Raw genomic sequence first — 15,211 nt, forward strand, 5'->3', positions numbered from 1 at the left:
CTCGGTGGCGTCTTCACTAATTGGCAAGGGAGTACACTCTAAACATTGGTAGATAATGTTTAACAAGTGGTTAATGCTATGACAGGATCTAGGAAATAGTGGTTTTCGTGAGTGATATTTCTTTGGTTTATAAAATTTTATAACATTTGGCAAGTTCAAATTTTATGTCTTAAATAAAATAATTAGGTGCAGAAAAAACCTGTTACTCAATTGCAGTGGAATTGAAGCATGATTTGTTCAAGAAGAAGATATTTACTCTTTAAAAATGATTCATATTTATGTAAATTCAATTGGGATTGTCATGCATGGAGACTAAAATTATGATTATCATGCATGGGGACCAAAAAAGTACACCTTCTGCATTTATATTTTTAAAACCACCTACGTCAGTTTCAGGAAATCCATTAAAAAGTGCCCAATTGCAGGTAAAAGAAATAATGCTGGTGATATTCTGGTTGTTTGTTAGGACAATATAACGACATAATTTTTCTCGTCCTAAATATGAAATGATACCTCAAAGAATCCTCTTCCATCTGACACTCAAAACAACCTAGCACCCATATCATTGGACAATTCATTGTCCTTTCCGAAATCCACAGGGACTGGCACAAACTAAAACAGCTAGCAATTTGATCATTACATCCATGTGGTTTTGAAGTTGATAGATAATATTTGTCTTTGGCCGTGAAAGCTTCAGGGAGGCACATATAGTCTTCAGGAAGTTCTTGTTGTCAAGCTCAATTGAGAGAGAGAATGACAGCGCTGGCTCACTCGGTGGCGTCTTCACTAATTGGCAAGGGAGTACACTCTAAACATTGGCAGATAATGTTTAACACGTGGTTAATGCTATGACAGGATCTAGGAAATAGTGCTTTTCGTGAGTGATATTTCTTGGGTTTATAAAATTTGGCAAGTTCAAATTTTATGTATTAAGTAAAAATAATAAGAGGTGCAGAAAAAACCTGTTACTCAATTGCAGTAAACTTGAAGCATGATTTGTTTGAGAAGAAGATATTTACTCTTTAAAATTATCTGTGTTTATGTAAATTTCATACATGCAGTACTTTCAATTTTCCTCAGATGTTAGAGGACTATTCCGTTTGAAATCCATACACCCTCTGTGGAAGACAAAATCTTAATTTTTCACATAGGGGTTGCAGACTTCAAATGGAGTACGGTAACTCAATTTGAAATACATACTCCCTGTGTGAAAGATTAAGGTTGAGTCTTCCATATAGGGTGTATGGATTTCAACTGAAATAGCCACATCGTAGGATCTTGAGGAAATTGAAAGTGCTGCATTCATGAAATTTACATGAAGGTGGATCATTTTTAAATAGCTTATTGTAATACGATTGTATAAAATGACATAAAATAATCAAGATCCTTGCCCCTCATTGTGCATTGTCGTAAGCTTTAAGATATATAGTTTTGTATGATTTGGGCTCAATGTAAACTTAATTATGATAACATGCACATAATTTGTAGGAAACAAATCCACAGTAAATATTTTAACAGTTTATTCATGGCACTGTTAAAACATAGTCAATTATGCACATATGTTAGAAGCAGAATTGTTCACGCTACTTTAATTTTTGCATTTTTACATACGTCAATGATAGTGCAAATTTAACATCATGAACCATGTATTTTTACTGTATGGGTAAGAAAAAGATGCTTATGTAGGCAAATTAAGATGAGCAAATCTTATGGCTGCATCGCAGGTATCTGTTATAGCTGCCTTGTGTACTCTGAATTTTTTTTTTTTTTGGGGGAGGGACCGCTGAATACATTCCCGGGAGAGCACATTATAATTTGTTGGTAGATATACTCCCTGTGGAACTTGAAATGGTGGGTTTCTGGGAGCTGATGACATAGCGGTAAAAGAGGGTATTTCGGAGTTGCAAACTACCAAAATCAGAGTCTTTTTTGACTTTCTGCATATTTGAAAATTGCCGTTGTTAAAAAAAGACATGCGATGAGTAAGCAAATCTGTGGTCTTCCTGAAATTATCAAAATTAGGAAAATCAGGGGTCTTTTGGAGCTGCGCAGGGGAGGGGGAACTTACCCATACAATCACCTGTGTTAAGTGCTCCTAGGCAATTCCCTCTGTCAGAACACTATCCCAAATAATAACCTTTAACCTGTAACCCTAACATTTAGGGGTAACCCCAATTTTCAACCTTACCCCCTAACCCTAAAATACAGGTTTACAGTAGATAAGCTTGCTTTTTCAATTCGGTCTTTAATCCTGATGAAGTCAGAGTCACATGTGACGAAAGCTTGACCATTTTCACTGGCTGCACCAGTACTGTAATTTTCACACATTGACCGGCTGCACCGGTAATGTGATATCTGACGGTGCACCTGAATAAAAATCAGTTCCTAAAATACAGCTCTAAACATAACCTGTACCTTAAACATATACCACATAACCTGAAGAATCAGAATAATTCTTTAAATCTCACAGGGAAGTCCCCTTTTGGATAGAATGAAGCATCATTTCAAAATCTGCAGTCTGTATATATTATATATAAACCTAAAACAATTTGCTCAAAAATCAATTCATATAGTCAATAAATTCAATATAGGGCAGCCATATTTGAAGGACCTTGTTGCATTTCAGCTTGCAAGAGTGAGAAAAAGAAAATATGCGAAAATGAGACTTTTTTCGTCATGTTCGTCAGCAATCGATTGGCAGCATGATAGCTGTATATGTAGGGTCTCTATAGAATTACTGTCATGACTCACACATTATAATTATGATATAAAGTCAACAATAAATGTGTTGGGAAGACATAGCTTTAATGTGCCATGAGTAGAATATTGCTGGTAAATGCAGCATAGTTCTTCAAATCTCTCAGGTTTTTAAATATGCGAGGCATGGCATAATATTTGGTTAAGATGAGTTTGTATAACTTTGGAGAATTTGCGTTTTGTATTACCAAATTTTGTGAAATAAATTCATGGAATGAGGAATGCAGTTTTTAATTTAAATAAACATCTTTGCTTCTTATGATATTATTGAAAATATAATAAGCAATCATGTTAGCCAGGGGATTTTACTGATGTGGTTTTTGGGTTTTGAAAGAAATGATTTGTTTGCATTTAAATATCATGAGTTGCTTTGAGGCAACATTTGAAAATGTTTGGGAAATGTTATTCAATTATTTTATAACCATCATTTATTTCATTTATTTTATTTTCATTTTCATTTTCATTTTCATTTTCATTTGCATTTGCATTTGCATTTGCATTTGCATTTGCATTCTCATTCTCATTCTCATTTTTTTGATTTTTTTTCATTTTTTTTCATTTATTTTCATTTCACTTCATTTCATTTCATTTCATTTCATTTCATTTCATTTCATTTCATTTCATTTCATTTCATTTCATTTCATTTCATTTCATTTCATTTCATTTCATTTCATTTCATTATTTATTTATTTTGTATTTTGTTTTTATTTTTATATATTTTTTATATTTTGTTGTATTTATTTATTCTTTGAATGAAGAATTTGGATAAGATAATAAATTTCATGAGAAATTTATAATGTACTTGGTAATAAGGTTAAAAAGACAAAAATCATTATTTTTGCAGTTAGTGTGGTATGCCTGCACTGATTGTCAAGCAAGTTTTGAGAAGAGTAGCGTGTTTTAATGGACTCAACAGAAATAAGGCACAGGTGGCTTTCTTGGGTTATCCAGGCAGAGTTGTCAAATCGGAACAAATTAAAAAAATAGCACCATTTGACTATCGTATTAGAGTCCAACCACTGGACGAGCAAAGATTATTTTAGACCAGTAACAAATCATGACTTTTATTTACTCCAACAGTAAGCATCAAATGTAAATAATTATCATCAATTCTAAGATTGGAAATTGTTTAGTTAATGAGACCCATTGTTTACCATTGATAGTTACATTGGGGACAGTGATTGGGTTTGGGTGTAGATTTATTGTGTTAGGTGAAGTGTATGTTCACATGGCCGAATTCTCTCCAGATTTCATGATGAATAAACACCAAAATACTAAGTTACGACACAAAGGATAGTTTACCCGAATAGGTCAGCATGTTTATATGGGCTTTTTAGTCTGGTTTTAGTATTTTGCATGAGCCTGGTCCTATCAGGACCCAAGTGTGTCTCATCTCTGCATGGAGCAACTGATTAAATGAACAAACACTTTACAGGAATTTACTGACTACTTTGCCAAAGATACACCATATTAAACCTTTAGCTGCAACCAGGGACTTGCAGCTAAGAAGCACACACCCTACAGTTACCATAATAAACCATCACAGCCAGGATCAGCTCCCTAAATAATGGACACCAAACACTGATTGAGATAACTTTATAACATGAGATTCCATTATAGTTTATCAAATGTTGCTGTGATGTATTGAAATATTTTTACTAAAGTCATATCTTGAGATTTGCAATACTTCAAGGTATTTTGACCATGAATGTATGAATGTAATTTAAGATTTGGGACCAAGGAATGGACAAACACAACCATCAATTGATGACCAAAGTGTTAGGATTCAATTTTACTTGATCAGTTTGTACTTGCTGCAACTTTAGTGTGAATACTTTGTAAGCATTGTTTCTATATGAATAGTTGGCTTGTATATCAAATGACAAAGTCAAAGGCCATGACAAATGTGATTGAATTGGTTTTTAAATGTTATATAATTATGGGCAGTATTAGTCAATTTGGGAATTTATATTGCATGTTGCAACCCACAGGCCTCTGCACACTTTACAGATTTTCACTGACCACTGTGGCCTGTGACACACCTTACAAACTATTAATCAGTATTCATGGATGCAGCTCAATATAGGTGCAGTCTCCTTGTCTACCCACATTACAACCAGGAACATTGCAACCAGGATCAGCTCCCCATGTAACATGGTTACTTGACAAGGGAATTTCAAGTTAGCGCAATTATTTTCTTGAGAACATTTTCCAACCACACCAGGGCTCGAACTTGAGACCTCTTGCACTGAAGTCTGATGACATATCAACTGTGCTAACTTGACCGCACAAAATCATACTTGACAAAAATGTGACACATTTTATCCTTAAATGTAATTATCCGTCATATCACACACATACTCTTTACAAAAATGCCAAATCTGATTGTTGATTATTAGTTGCTGGTTTAGCGAATCACTAATAATAATTGCCTTTAATTTCAGTTGCTGCCTAGTGAAATAATGCTTGTATATTTATTAAATATGAAAATGTATAGAAACTGATACTGTTTTGGCTGAATGATAACAGAATGTGTGATTTGGGGAAACACTGCATAATGTTCAATATCTATCAGTGGCGTAGCATCATAGGAACACGGGGTACATGTGCCTCCCCCAATCAAATAAAAAATTAGAAAACCTCATAGGAAAATTGCCAACTCACGCTACACCACTAATATCTATGGCATGATGCTTACCTTCGCCTCTTACATTCATATACCAGCAGTATTAATTGACCTGAATTGATAAAAAAATGTTGAATGTATGATATAGCCTATTTAGTAGTAACTTACACATGCATAATAAATCTCGGCATAGATTTTATGTTTATCTTGTCTAGGCTCTGTATTTTCTGTTGGTTTTGAATGGTTTGATTAGTCCAGTTTTTGTATGAATATTATTGAAAATGTCTATTTGTATCTCAGCATGTATTTTGCCTTTTCTTTCAATAGTATCAAGCAATGTGACAGTCAAAATATCTTGTATATGGATTGGATATTCTCTAAATGTACACCAAGTGGAAAGAGTGGAAAAAAGAGTGAGAGAGTGAAATGGAGGACAACCCCTTTTTTGATCTAAAAGGATTGAAAAAAGTAGTCTGTATACTCTCAAAAGAGTGAATATTGCCTAAAGAAAGTGTACTTTCTTTCATTTTAGAGTAGTTTCCACTAAAAAACGGGTTGTCCTTCATTCAACTCCTTGAAAGAGTGGAAATTCACTTTTGCATTTAGAGAGATACAGTTTTAATGAAACAACATTTTTGATTTTCTTGTCATTTGTACACAGCTCATTACAAGCGGGATTTTCGGGAGGAGATGGGAGTCACTATCACAGCAACTGGAGTCGGGAGAGAGGTAAGTTGTGCCATCCACACATACACAGTTCAGATACTAAGAGTCATAGAGTGATGTTCTCACTCTGGGTACCAATACCTAAGTCAGGATGACATAAGTCATTGTTTATCCAGCACCTAATTTTTTGGAGCAGATACAGGAGTCAGTCACTCCCTAGGAGTAACTATCACAGTGACTGGAGTAGGGAGAGAGGTAAGTTCGACCCCGGGGTTGTATCATGCATGCATACACATGATCCCCACTAATATCATGAAGTGGGAGAATCTAGTCAAGATCATTTATACTTGATTAATTTGGTGAATTCTGTCTTAAACAAAGTGATTAGACCCAAAGAGTTCCGATCAGTGTTCTAAATTGGCGAATTACCAGTATTTTACATCGGTAATTACCTGGTAATTTACCAATAAGGAACTTACTGCTAATTGTCTTGTTGTAACCCTGATCCTGGTTGCGAAGGTTATTTGTGGAATGTATTGGGTGTGCGCTCTTGTAGCTGCAAAAAGTCCCTGAATTGATGTTAAGGGACGCATCATTAGATTCTCAGGAGGGGGGTAGGAAGTTGGGGTCGGGGAAAGAATTTAAAGTGTACACGAGTTAACCAAACGGTATTATGCTTAAAAATTTACAGCTCGATAAAAGTAAACATGCACACAGGTGTATACAATGTCATAAAATTTCAATCTCTGTAAAATGTTTATCAGAAATGTTTTTTAATACCTAGCTGCAGCTCGATAAAGTACACAGCTGGTTTACTGATATCAAGTTAACCAAACGGTATTATGCTTAAAATTTTTAATTATAATACAAAAACACACACAAACTCTGCAAACTCTGCAAGAAATAAAATTGGGGCATTGCCAGATGTGTTGTAAGGAGACACTTGCTTGAATTCAGTGTTTCTCAAAATGAATGTTTGATTGATTGCCACAAACTTCATCAGTCTTACTTTGTAAGGAGCTTAATTTCCTAGTCATTGGTCGGGTTGAAACTTGAAAAGTATAGACATATTTTAAGCATGGAGGCACGTTAAAGTAGCCCCTGACTTTGATCAAAACAAAAGGTACTAGTAGCAATATCTCATTAAGTATAATATGTATTCCACGTAAAACAGCAAAAACCTTTTGATTTCTAACCAGGCATCTTGTTTTTGAGACCAAGTCGCGGTCAATCTCATATGTATTCCAAGTAAAACAGAATTTTCTGAAGGAAACCTTTTGATTTTCTGACTATGCATCATGTTTTTGAGACCAAGTCGTGGTCAATCTCATTTAGTATATTATGTATTCCAAGTAAAACAGAATTTTCTGAAAGAAACCTTTTGATTTTCTGACTATGCATCACGTTTTAAGACATCTCAAAAATATCTTTTTCTTTGGTGTCTTTTTATATTACTGAATTTTAGCTACTTGTATTTGAATGGGGCTTCAACTTCGTCAGTACTGCTGTTTTCTTCATTTTTGGCCAAATTTTCCATTTCAAAAATACCAAATGACAATTTGAATGACTCATCTTTCACTTATAAGTAATTTATAAACAATTTTGATTTTTTTTTTACACTTGCGCTGGGATCACTGAATGGGACTTCAAATATAGATTTGCACATTTTGATGTGGACTTTTGAACTTCTTGGTAGTTGAGTTGAGCCATTTGAACATAACAAATATAGGCATATACATGGAAATTTGTATTACCTTCATGAACTATAAAAAAAAAAGAAACCTTTTTGCCCACACACACTATTATTTTATCAAAATATTTGACTCCACTTAATATGTTGATGTTGATCGATAGATATCAATTGATATTCAGCCTAAAGCAGGTTTAAATTTCCTGTATCTTCCCTCATACTATCCTACCTATCAATGGGTGGACTTTATGTACTGTCAAATTATACAAATATACAGATGTTGTTGCAGGTGTTTTGTTGGTCAATGGGACAAGGTGTCAAAATGGTCAGGTTGAAGATTCATTTAATCAACTAGCAAGATATTATCAAATTTCTCTTCATTTAATGAGCTTGCAAGATATCATACAATTTATACCTTCATTTGATCAACTAGTAAGATATCATATCATTTATTTTCATTTACTCAACTAGCAAGCCTTAATTAGCATGACTAGGCAGGTCCGCATCCTCCATCTACACACTTAAAACTACGGGGTCAAAAAATGACCCAAACGGGGTCATTTTTGACCCCAGCATAGTTATCAACTAAACACCATACCACTAACGGGGTCATTTTGACCCCATTGGTCGGGTCATTGCAATGACTACGTATTTGGGTCAAATAGTAACCCCATTGGGGTCAAAATATTACCACATTTCGGGTCAAATGAAATGACCCCTTCAAAAGGGTTGCCTTATTGGGTTACTTAATGACCTCATTTCGGGGTCAAATGAAATGACCCATTTGAAAGGGTTGTTTTATAGGGTTACTCAATAACCACATTTAGGGGTTGTTTGGATTTTTTTAGTAGGCCTATGTCATGCTGGTCCCACCAGGACATAAGTGTGTTTCTGCACAGAGAAAGCATTACATAAACAGCAAACTGCAAAATGCGCCTGTGTATCACACTCACACACAGTCAGTCATCGCCTATGACAGTTCACGTATTATAAGCTTACATGATATAAGCTTATAACAACTGCAGCCAAGACACCAGCCACGACAGCATGAAATTGAATGAATCTGCGTGCATAGACAAGGGTCTATGCATCCTTGCAGTCTCACTTTTCAACTAACTTTTCATATTCCATCATGCAGACAAGCACACACGACAATCCGCTGAGCTGCACAATCAGAACAAATATGGCGCTGATGTGACCATTTGAGCCGATGCACACCGTGTGTGCAAATAGTTCAAATGCAAGTCATTATAAAGTTGACAAATTGGGTAACTTCGGTCAAAAAATTAGTTTTATTTATTAATCAACAAACATTAATTGCAGCTCATGTTTAAACTCATTTATGAATTGAGATTTTCAAAGCGGAAGATTGAAACTGATATCAATGCGCGACGGTATCGGCAAAATGACCACTAAGTTTTTGACCACGTTCGTCGTGGCTAAAATGGCCTCGTGAATGTGGTCAAATTAAAACAGTACAACCCCCTTGAAGGGTCAAAACAACCCCAAACGTGGTCAATTCAAAATGACCACGGAAAATATAACCCCGTAGTTTTTAGTGTGTATGACATTCTCCTCTCTTCAGTTCTTCGCTTTAGCTCCACATACATGTAGGACCATCTTGTACTTTAGTTAGTGCATCAAGCATTCCTATATAAATAAAATAAATAAATTTTGGATTAATAAAGCGCCTTTCTCCAGATCTTAGAGGACTCAAACCCTATATTGCTTCTTCCTCTTAATATCTCCTTTTAATACACACTCCCTTCTATCATATATCTCTTTTTAAAGTCTGATAGTCCACACTGTGTGACCAGTCCACTCCTTCTTTCTACTCCTGATGGTACTTATTATTGACCTCTCTTCCCACATTGTTTAATACCTCCTTAATTCTCTTTTTGTCTTTTCTAACACATTTTCCATTCTCCATGCCCATCACATTTCAAATACTTCCAGTGTCATTGCATTTTCTTTCTGCAGTGTCCACATCTCAGATCCATTCAAGGCCACACTCCAAACTACAGTCAGTCTGCTCTGAAGTACAAAGTACCGAGACACAGCACTGCGAACTGTTAACGAGCTGTCTACACGAGAATTTGTATGAATATGAAATTCAAATGGAGCTGCCTATTAAATGTGCACATTCCTTTTCAAATTCATACTCCTCTTGTGGCAGATATTTCCAAAATCTTCCACAGGGTTTTACATGGAATAGCCCAATGTTTGTCAAATGAAGACCTGTTCTGGTGAATTAGAGCAGCATATATGGAATCAACAAAAACGGCACTTAGTACTACAAACTGTTTCTATGTTGCTCCTATACTGTCTATGTACATCTTGATTTCTTGTGAAACAAACTGTAATAGTACAGGTTTTGAAAGCGAACCAATTGAAGCTTGTTCTGATTTCATAGTTGACCAAGGAAGCCAATATCAGGCACTAACAAAAACACTTAATGCACTAGCGACTGTGTCTAATTTGTATCTATGCGGAGGTCAAGCACCGATAGAAGGTGTACGACCCCACGCCCTGGTTATTAACCTGTGTTCAAGTCTTTGCCACCTAGGACTGATTTGCTTAATAGTGTATGTGCGAAGCAATGTGAAAAAGGTGTATGTGGTTCTCTTGCACCTGTATTTAAGGCCAATAAAAAAAATGTTTGCTTGCCCTCAAATGAATTTTCAAAATTCGGTCGGTCGGTCGGGATTTTTTTTTTTTTTTTTTTATTACTAGCAAACTCACTGTTTGTATTAATAAACGCTCAAAATATGAAAAATCAGACAATTTTGGTATCAAAATGAATCAACTAACATTACAAAACAACTAAAATGTTGAACACAAGTTCTAAAATACATTTTTTTACATCTTCAGAATGCAACAATTTGAAAAAAAAAACTTGCAGGAATTTCCAAAAATAGGGTCAGTATTCTTTTGTACAGTAAATAGAAAAAAAAATTTCTGATTTCCAAAATTTATAGGGCCGGTCGGTTGAGGGCAAGCAAACCGTCTTTTTATTTTTGGCCTAATAGGGACAGGATGGATGGATGTCCAGTGGCTGCACCAGGAGTATTTTTCTTGGTGTGGAGTGGCAAAAAAATTTCTGGCACCGCCACTGGTGATGGTTAACGTGAATCTGTAGGACTACATCTGGAGGAATTTGGAAGGCTTCTTGTATACAGGGTGTATCAAAATGATTGGTAACCATCTGTTTTTGCTGTTTATTGATGAGCGTGCTTGTTCAATATGCAACATTGGATCCTCTTGAACTGCCTGGGATTGAGTTTTATGACCTTTTATAACATTCATCTATACATAGCTTCCTGGGATAGCTTATAATGTTACATTTTGATGTGATAGCCTTCTCCATAATCATTGGAAACTGACGGGTACCAATCATTTGATACAATTTGTACATGATGGTTTGACAGTGCCCTCACTGTGAAGTATAATGTAAGAACTGTGCACAAGGAAAAACATCACTCTTGATCCATTCTTGCAATAGGCCTTTATTGCTTTTAAAGGATATAATTATGAGAACATAGTCAAATTTTTGTTTGAAAAGTGGAGAAAAAAAGACTTGTATACAGTCTAGCAAGCACAAACTAAGGGAACTTTGGTCATGCATTAGGAGATCTAGGAAGTGCTTTAAACACAATCTTACATTGACATAGAATATTTATTTCTATTGGCTGACATGGGAGTCATGGAGGCTGTTTTGTACAAGCAACGTTAAGGATTTTCTACAGTAGATACATTGCCGCATTGTCGATATAATGCAATCTTGAAGGGACTTTGTATTATTTACACTCTCCATGAGTGTGTCGACTGCAGACAAGTTCCAATTTTTTTTAAATTCACATATTTCAAAATTGTACATTTTCATGACCATATTTGGTATCAGCATGAAAAATGCATTGAAATGAGTACAAACAAGCCTAGTATTGGTTCAGTGGTTCTTAAGATAGCTCTTCATATTTTGAGAAAATATCTCAAAACGTGGACTTTAATACCGAAGCCTACTATGGCTAGCACGCATAGCATTAATCTCGGTGAGGATCAGGTAGCCGGCCTCATGGGCCGCTAGAGATGTACTTTAAGATATCTTTCCAAAGACTAATAAATTATGGACGTAAGGTGTATTTGAGATCAATAGAAGGGATCAGTTTTGTAGGGTAAAACCTCATAATGTAACAAATTAATTATTCACAATGTGAGAGAGTATTTTCTGCTTAGAAGACATACATATCATAAAAGGTATAACTTTCTAACGTTACTTCAAAATTGTTATCCATTATGTAGTTTGACTCTCTTTGCATGTGAATTTCCCTTGAAGTCAAATGTAAGCATACACATATTCACCTTGCATAATTTTTTCTACCAAAATTGGGACCTGTTGGGGTGCATTTGAATGTGCATTCACACACAACACACAAAGTGGACCATTCAGTGCATGGAATTGGGTGAGTGCATTGCCCAATTTTTTTTTGAGCACTATTCCACATTGAATTTGACCTTAATTTTAACTTTTTTCTTTGGGATTTTGAGTGTGGTTCAGCTGCCTTTTTTTCTTTGGCATTTTGGGTGTGGTTTAGCTGCCTTTTTGCTGTAACTTAAGTGCAAAGCATGTACACTCTCCTCCCATTTCTGCTGTTTTTTGATATCTTAAACCAGATACATGCATGCCTGGCTGGGGAAAAAGACCCCCCCCCCGAACAGGGGTATTTATAAAAATCTACTGGTGCTTAGCTGAACCCAAACACCCCAGGTGGTTTTTGGCATGGGGGAAGGAAGGAAGAAAGAAAGAAGAACAGAAAACTTTGTTTCTCAGGTGCAGTTTTGAACCACCCACCCCTCGGCTGCCAGACACAAGCCCAGGCCTACCTTGCCATGAGGGTCTACCATGGCTGGGCCAAGCTTTCTGTGCCCATATGACTATTTGCAATTGAATCATGTGGGATACCTGCACATGCATATGCTTTGTGAATTGAGGTTTTTCGATGTTTGGTTGGTTAGGGTCAATTAAAAGTTTTCACTGCTTAGAGATTCATTTGTATTGCACTCGGTATGTGTACATGCTATCTTACAGATAGTGTAGTGTTACCTGCTTATTGTTTTAATAGAACAGTATAGAAAGCTACTCTCTTTATCTCCAATCCACAATTGTAGCTTTTTCACTTTAACTCTATGTATTATACATCATGCCAGTGGCTTAGATTCATTTTCACTTATTTTTAAGCCCTGGGAATTAATTACTTGCTGCATGTTAGAACACATAGACGTGTGGATTTTCTTCTTAAAGTGGAGAAAATAAGATGTTGTGAAAAACTTCCTCATTTTCAATGGCTTAGGCTCAATTCTGTTTGAGTGGTTTAGTAATCCCCTGTAGAATGGTTGACAATGGTACGGATGTGATCTCATGGTTTACCGCAAAAACAAATACCTATTTGGGCTTCCTCACCAGGGAGTTCTTATAATGCAAAAATGCAGTGGAAAAGGGGTTATATCTATCTATCTATATATATATATATATATTAATGAATTTATTATACCTGTATTACTTAATTCTCTGAAATTATGATTATAGATGATTTTCATAGGAAATCTGAAATTGTTTTAATTGATCAAAAGAGAATATTAGCATTTACACAATGGCTCAGGAAGTATTAAATAGGTGAGTGAATGGTGTTGGATGTTGACAGGAAGGTGCAGGGATAGAAGCGAGTATCAAGAGGATTTAATCATTTTTAAAGACCGTTGTTTCTTTCACATTGGACATTTATGTATGTGTTTATGTATTAACAAATAAAAAAATATTACAGCTTAAAAGTTTCACTTGGATGGAAAAAGTTATGTGTGCAAAGTTATCTAATACAAAATAACTTATGAACCCTTTTAAGCTACTTGTTTGTCTCAAGACTATTGTTTCTTTCACTTCGGACATTTGTGACGTGTCATGTCAAAATCAGACACTTTTGGGCAGGTTATAAATTTTGAGGTTTTTACATATCTTAAATATAGAGATAATTTGCTCTATAACGCCATTTCCCCCAATAAAATCGGACATTCCTAAGCGAAGATAATGTCTAAAAATATACAAGATGCCATGCAGTTATATTCCGGTCTGAAACTATCAGACAATATTTTTAACATTAATAACATCACAAATTTGCAACAAACCCAAATTGTGACAATATTTTTAACATTAATAACATCACAAATTCGCAACAAACCCAAAAACTCCCTGGATACTACTGGTTATCTAACAGCATTTCTGATTGGTTATTAACTTGAAATGCTTATTTCAATTGCTAATTATGATTAGGCTTTAAACTATTTATGGTCAAACTTGCATTTGCAGATGATCTTATTAATACTTCCTTGATTGGTTCAAAATTGAATACAATATTCATTTTGACCAATTGGTACATGGGCCGCTAGAGATGTACTTTAAGATATCTTTCCAAAGACTAATAAATTATGGACGTAAGGTGTATTTGAGATCAATAGAAGGGATCAGTTTTGTAGGGTAAAACCTCATAATGTAACAAATTAATTATTCACAATGTGAGAGAGTATTTTCTGCTTAGAAGACATACATATCATAAAAGGTATAACTTTCTAACGTTACTTTCAAAATTGTTATCCATTATGTAGTTTGACTCTCTTTGCATGTGAATTTCCCTTGAAGTCAAATGTAAGCATACACATATTCACCTTGCATAATTTTTTCTACCAAAATTGGGACCTGTTGGGGTGCATTTGAATGTGCATTCACACACAACACACAAAGTGGACCATTCAGTGCATGGAATTGGGTGAGTGCATTGCCCAATTTTTTTTGAGCACTATTCCACATTGAATTTGACCTTAATTTTAACTTTTTTCTTTGGGATTTTGAGTGTGGTTCAGCTGCCTTTTTTTCTTTGGCATTTTGGGTGTGGTTTAGCTGCCTTTTTGCTGTAACTTAAGTGCAAAGCATGTACACTCTCCTCCCATTTCTGCTGTTTTTTGATATCTTAAACCAGATACATGCATGCCTGGCTGGGGAATAAGACCCCCCCCCCCGAAAAGGGGTATTTTTAAAAATCTACTTGTTCTTTGCTGAACCCAAACACCCCAGGTGGTTTTTGGCATGGGGGAAGGAAGGAAGAAAGAAAGAAGAACAGAAAACTTTGTTTCTCAGGTGCAGTTTTGAACCACCCATCCCCTCGGCTGCCAGACACAAGCCCAGGCCTACCTTGCCATGAGGGTCTACCATGGCTGGGCCAAGCTTTCTGTGCCCATATGACTATTTGCAATTGAATCATGTGGGATACCTGCACATGCATATGCTTTGTGAATTGAGGTTTTTCGATGTTTGGTTGGTTAGGGTCAATTAAAAGTTTTCACTGCTTAGAGATTCATTTGTATTGCACTCGGGTATGTGTACATGCTATCTTACAGATAGTGTAGTGTTACCTGCTTATTGTTTT

General features: G+C 35.5%; 1 protein-coding gene across 1 annotated transcript in view; it reads left to right on the plus strand.

Annotated features, from left to right (window-relative positions):
- Window positions 1-15,211, plus strand: part of LOC140151070 (uncharacterized) — a 531,056-nt gene that overhangs the window by 233,524 nt on the left and 282,321 nt on the right. Inside the window, 1 exon segment of the mRNA XM_072173269.1 lies at window positions 6,045-6,112. Within this exon segment, the coding sequence (XP_072029370.1) occupies window positions 6,045-6,112 (68 nt within the window).

This window comes from Amphiura filiformis, chromosome 4 (assembly GCF_039555335.1).
Source record: "Amphiura filiformis chromosome 4, Afil_fr2py, whole genome shotgun sequence".
NCBI lineage: Eukaryota > Metazoa > Echinodermata > Ophiuroidea > Amphilepidida > Amphiuridae > Amphiura > Amphiura filiformis.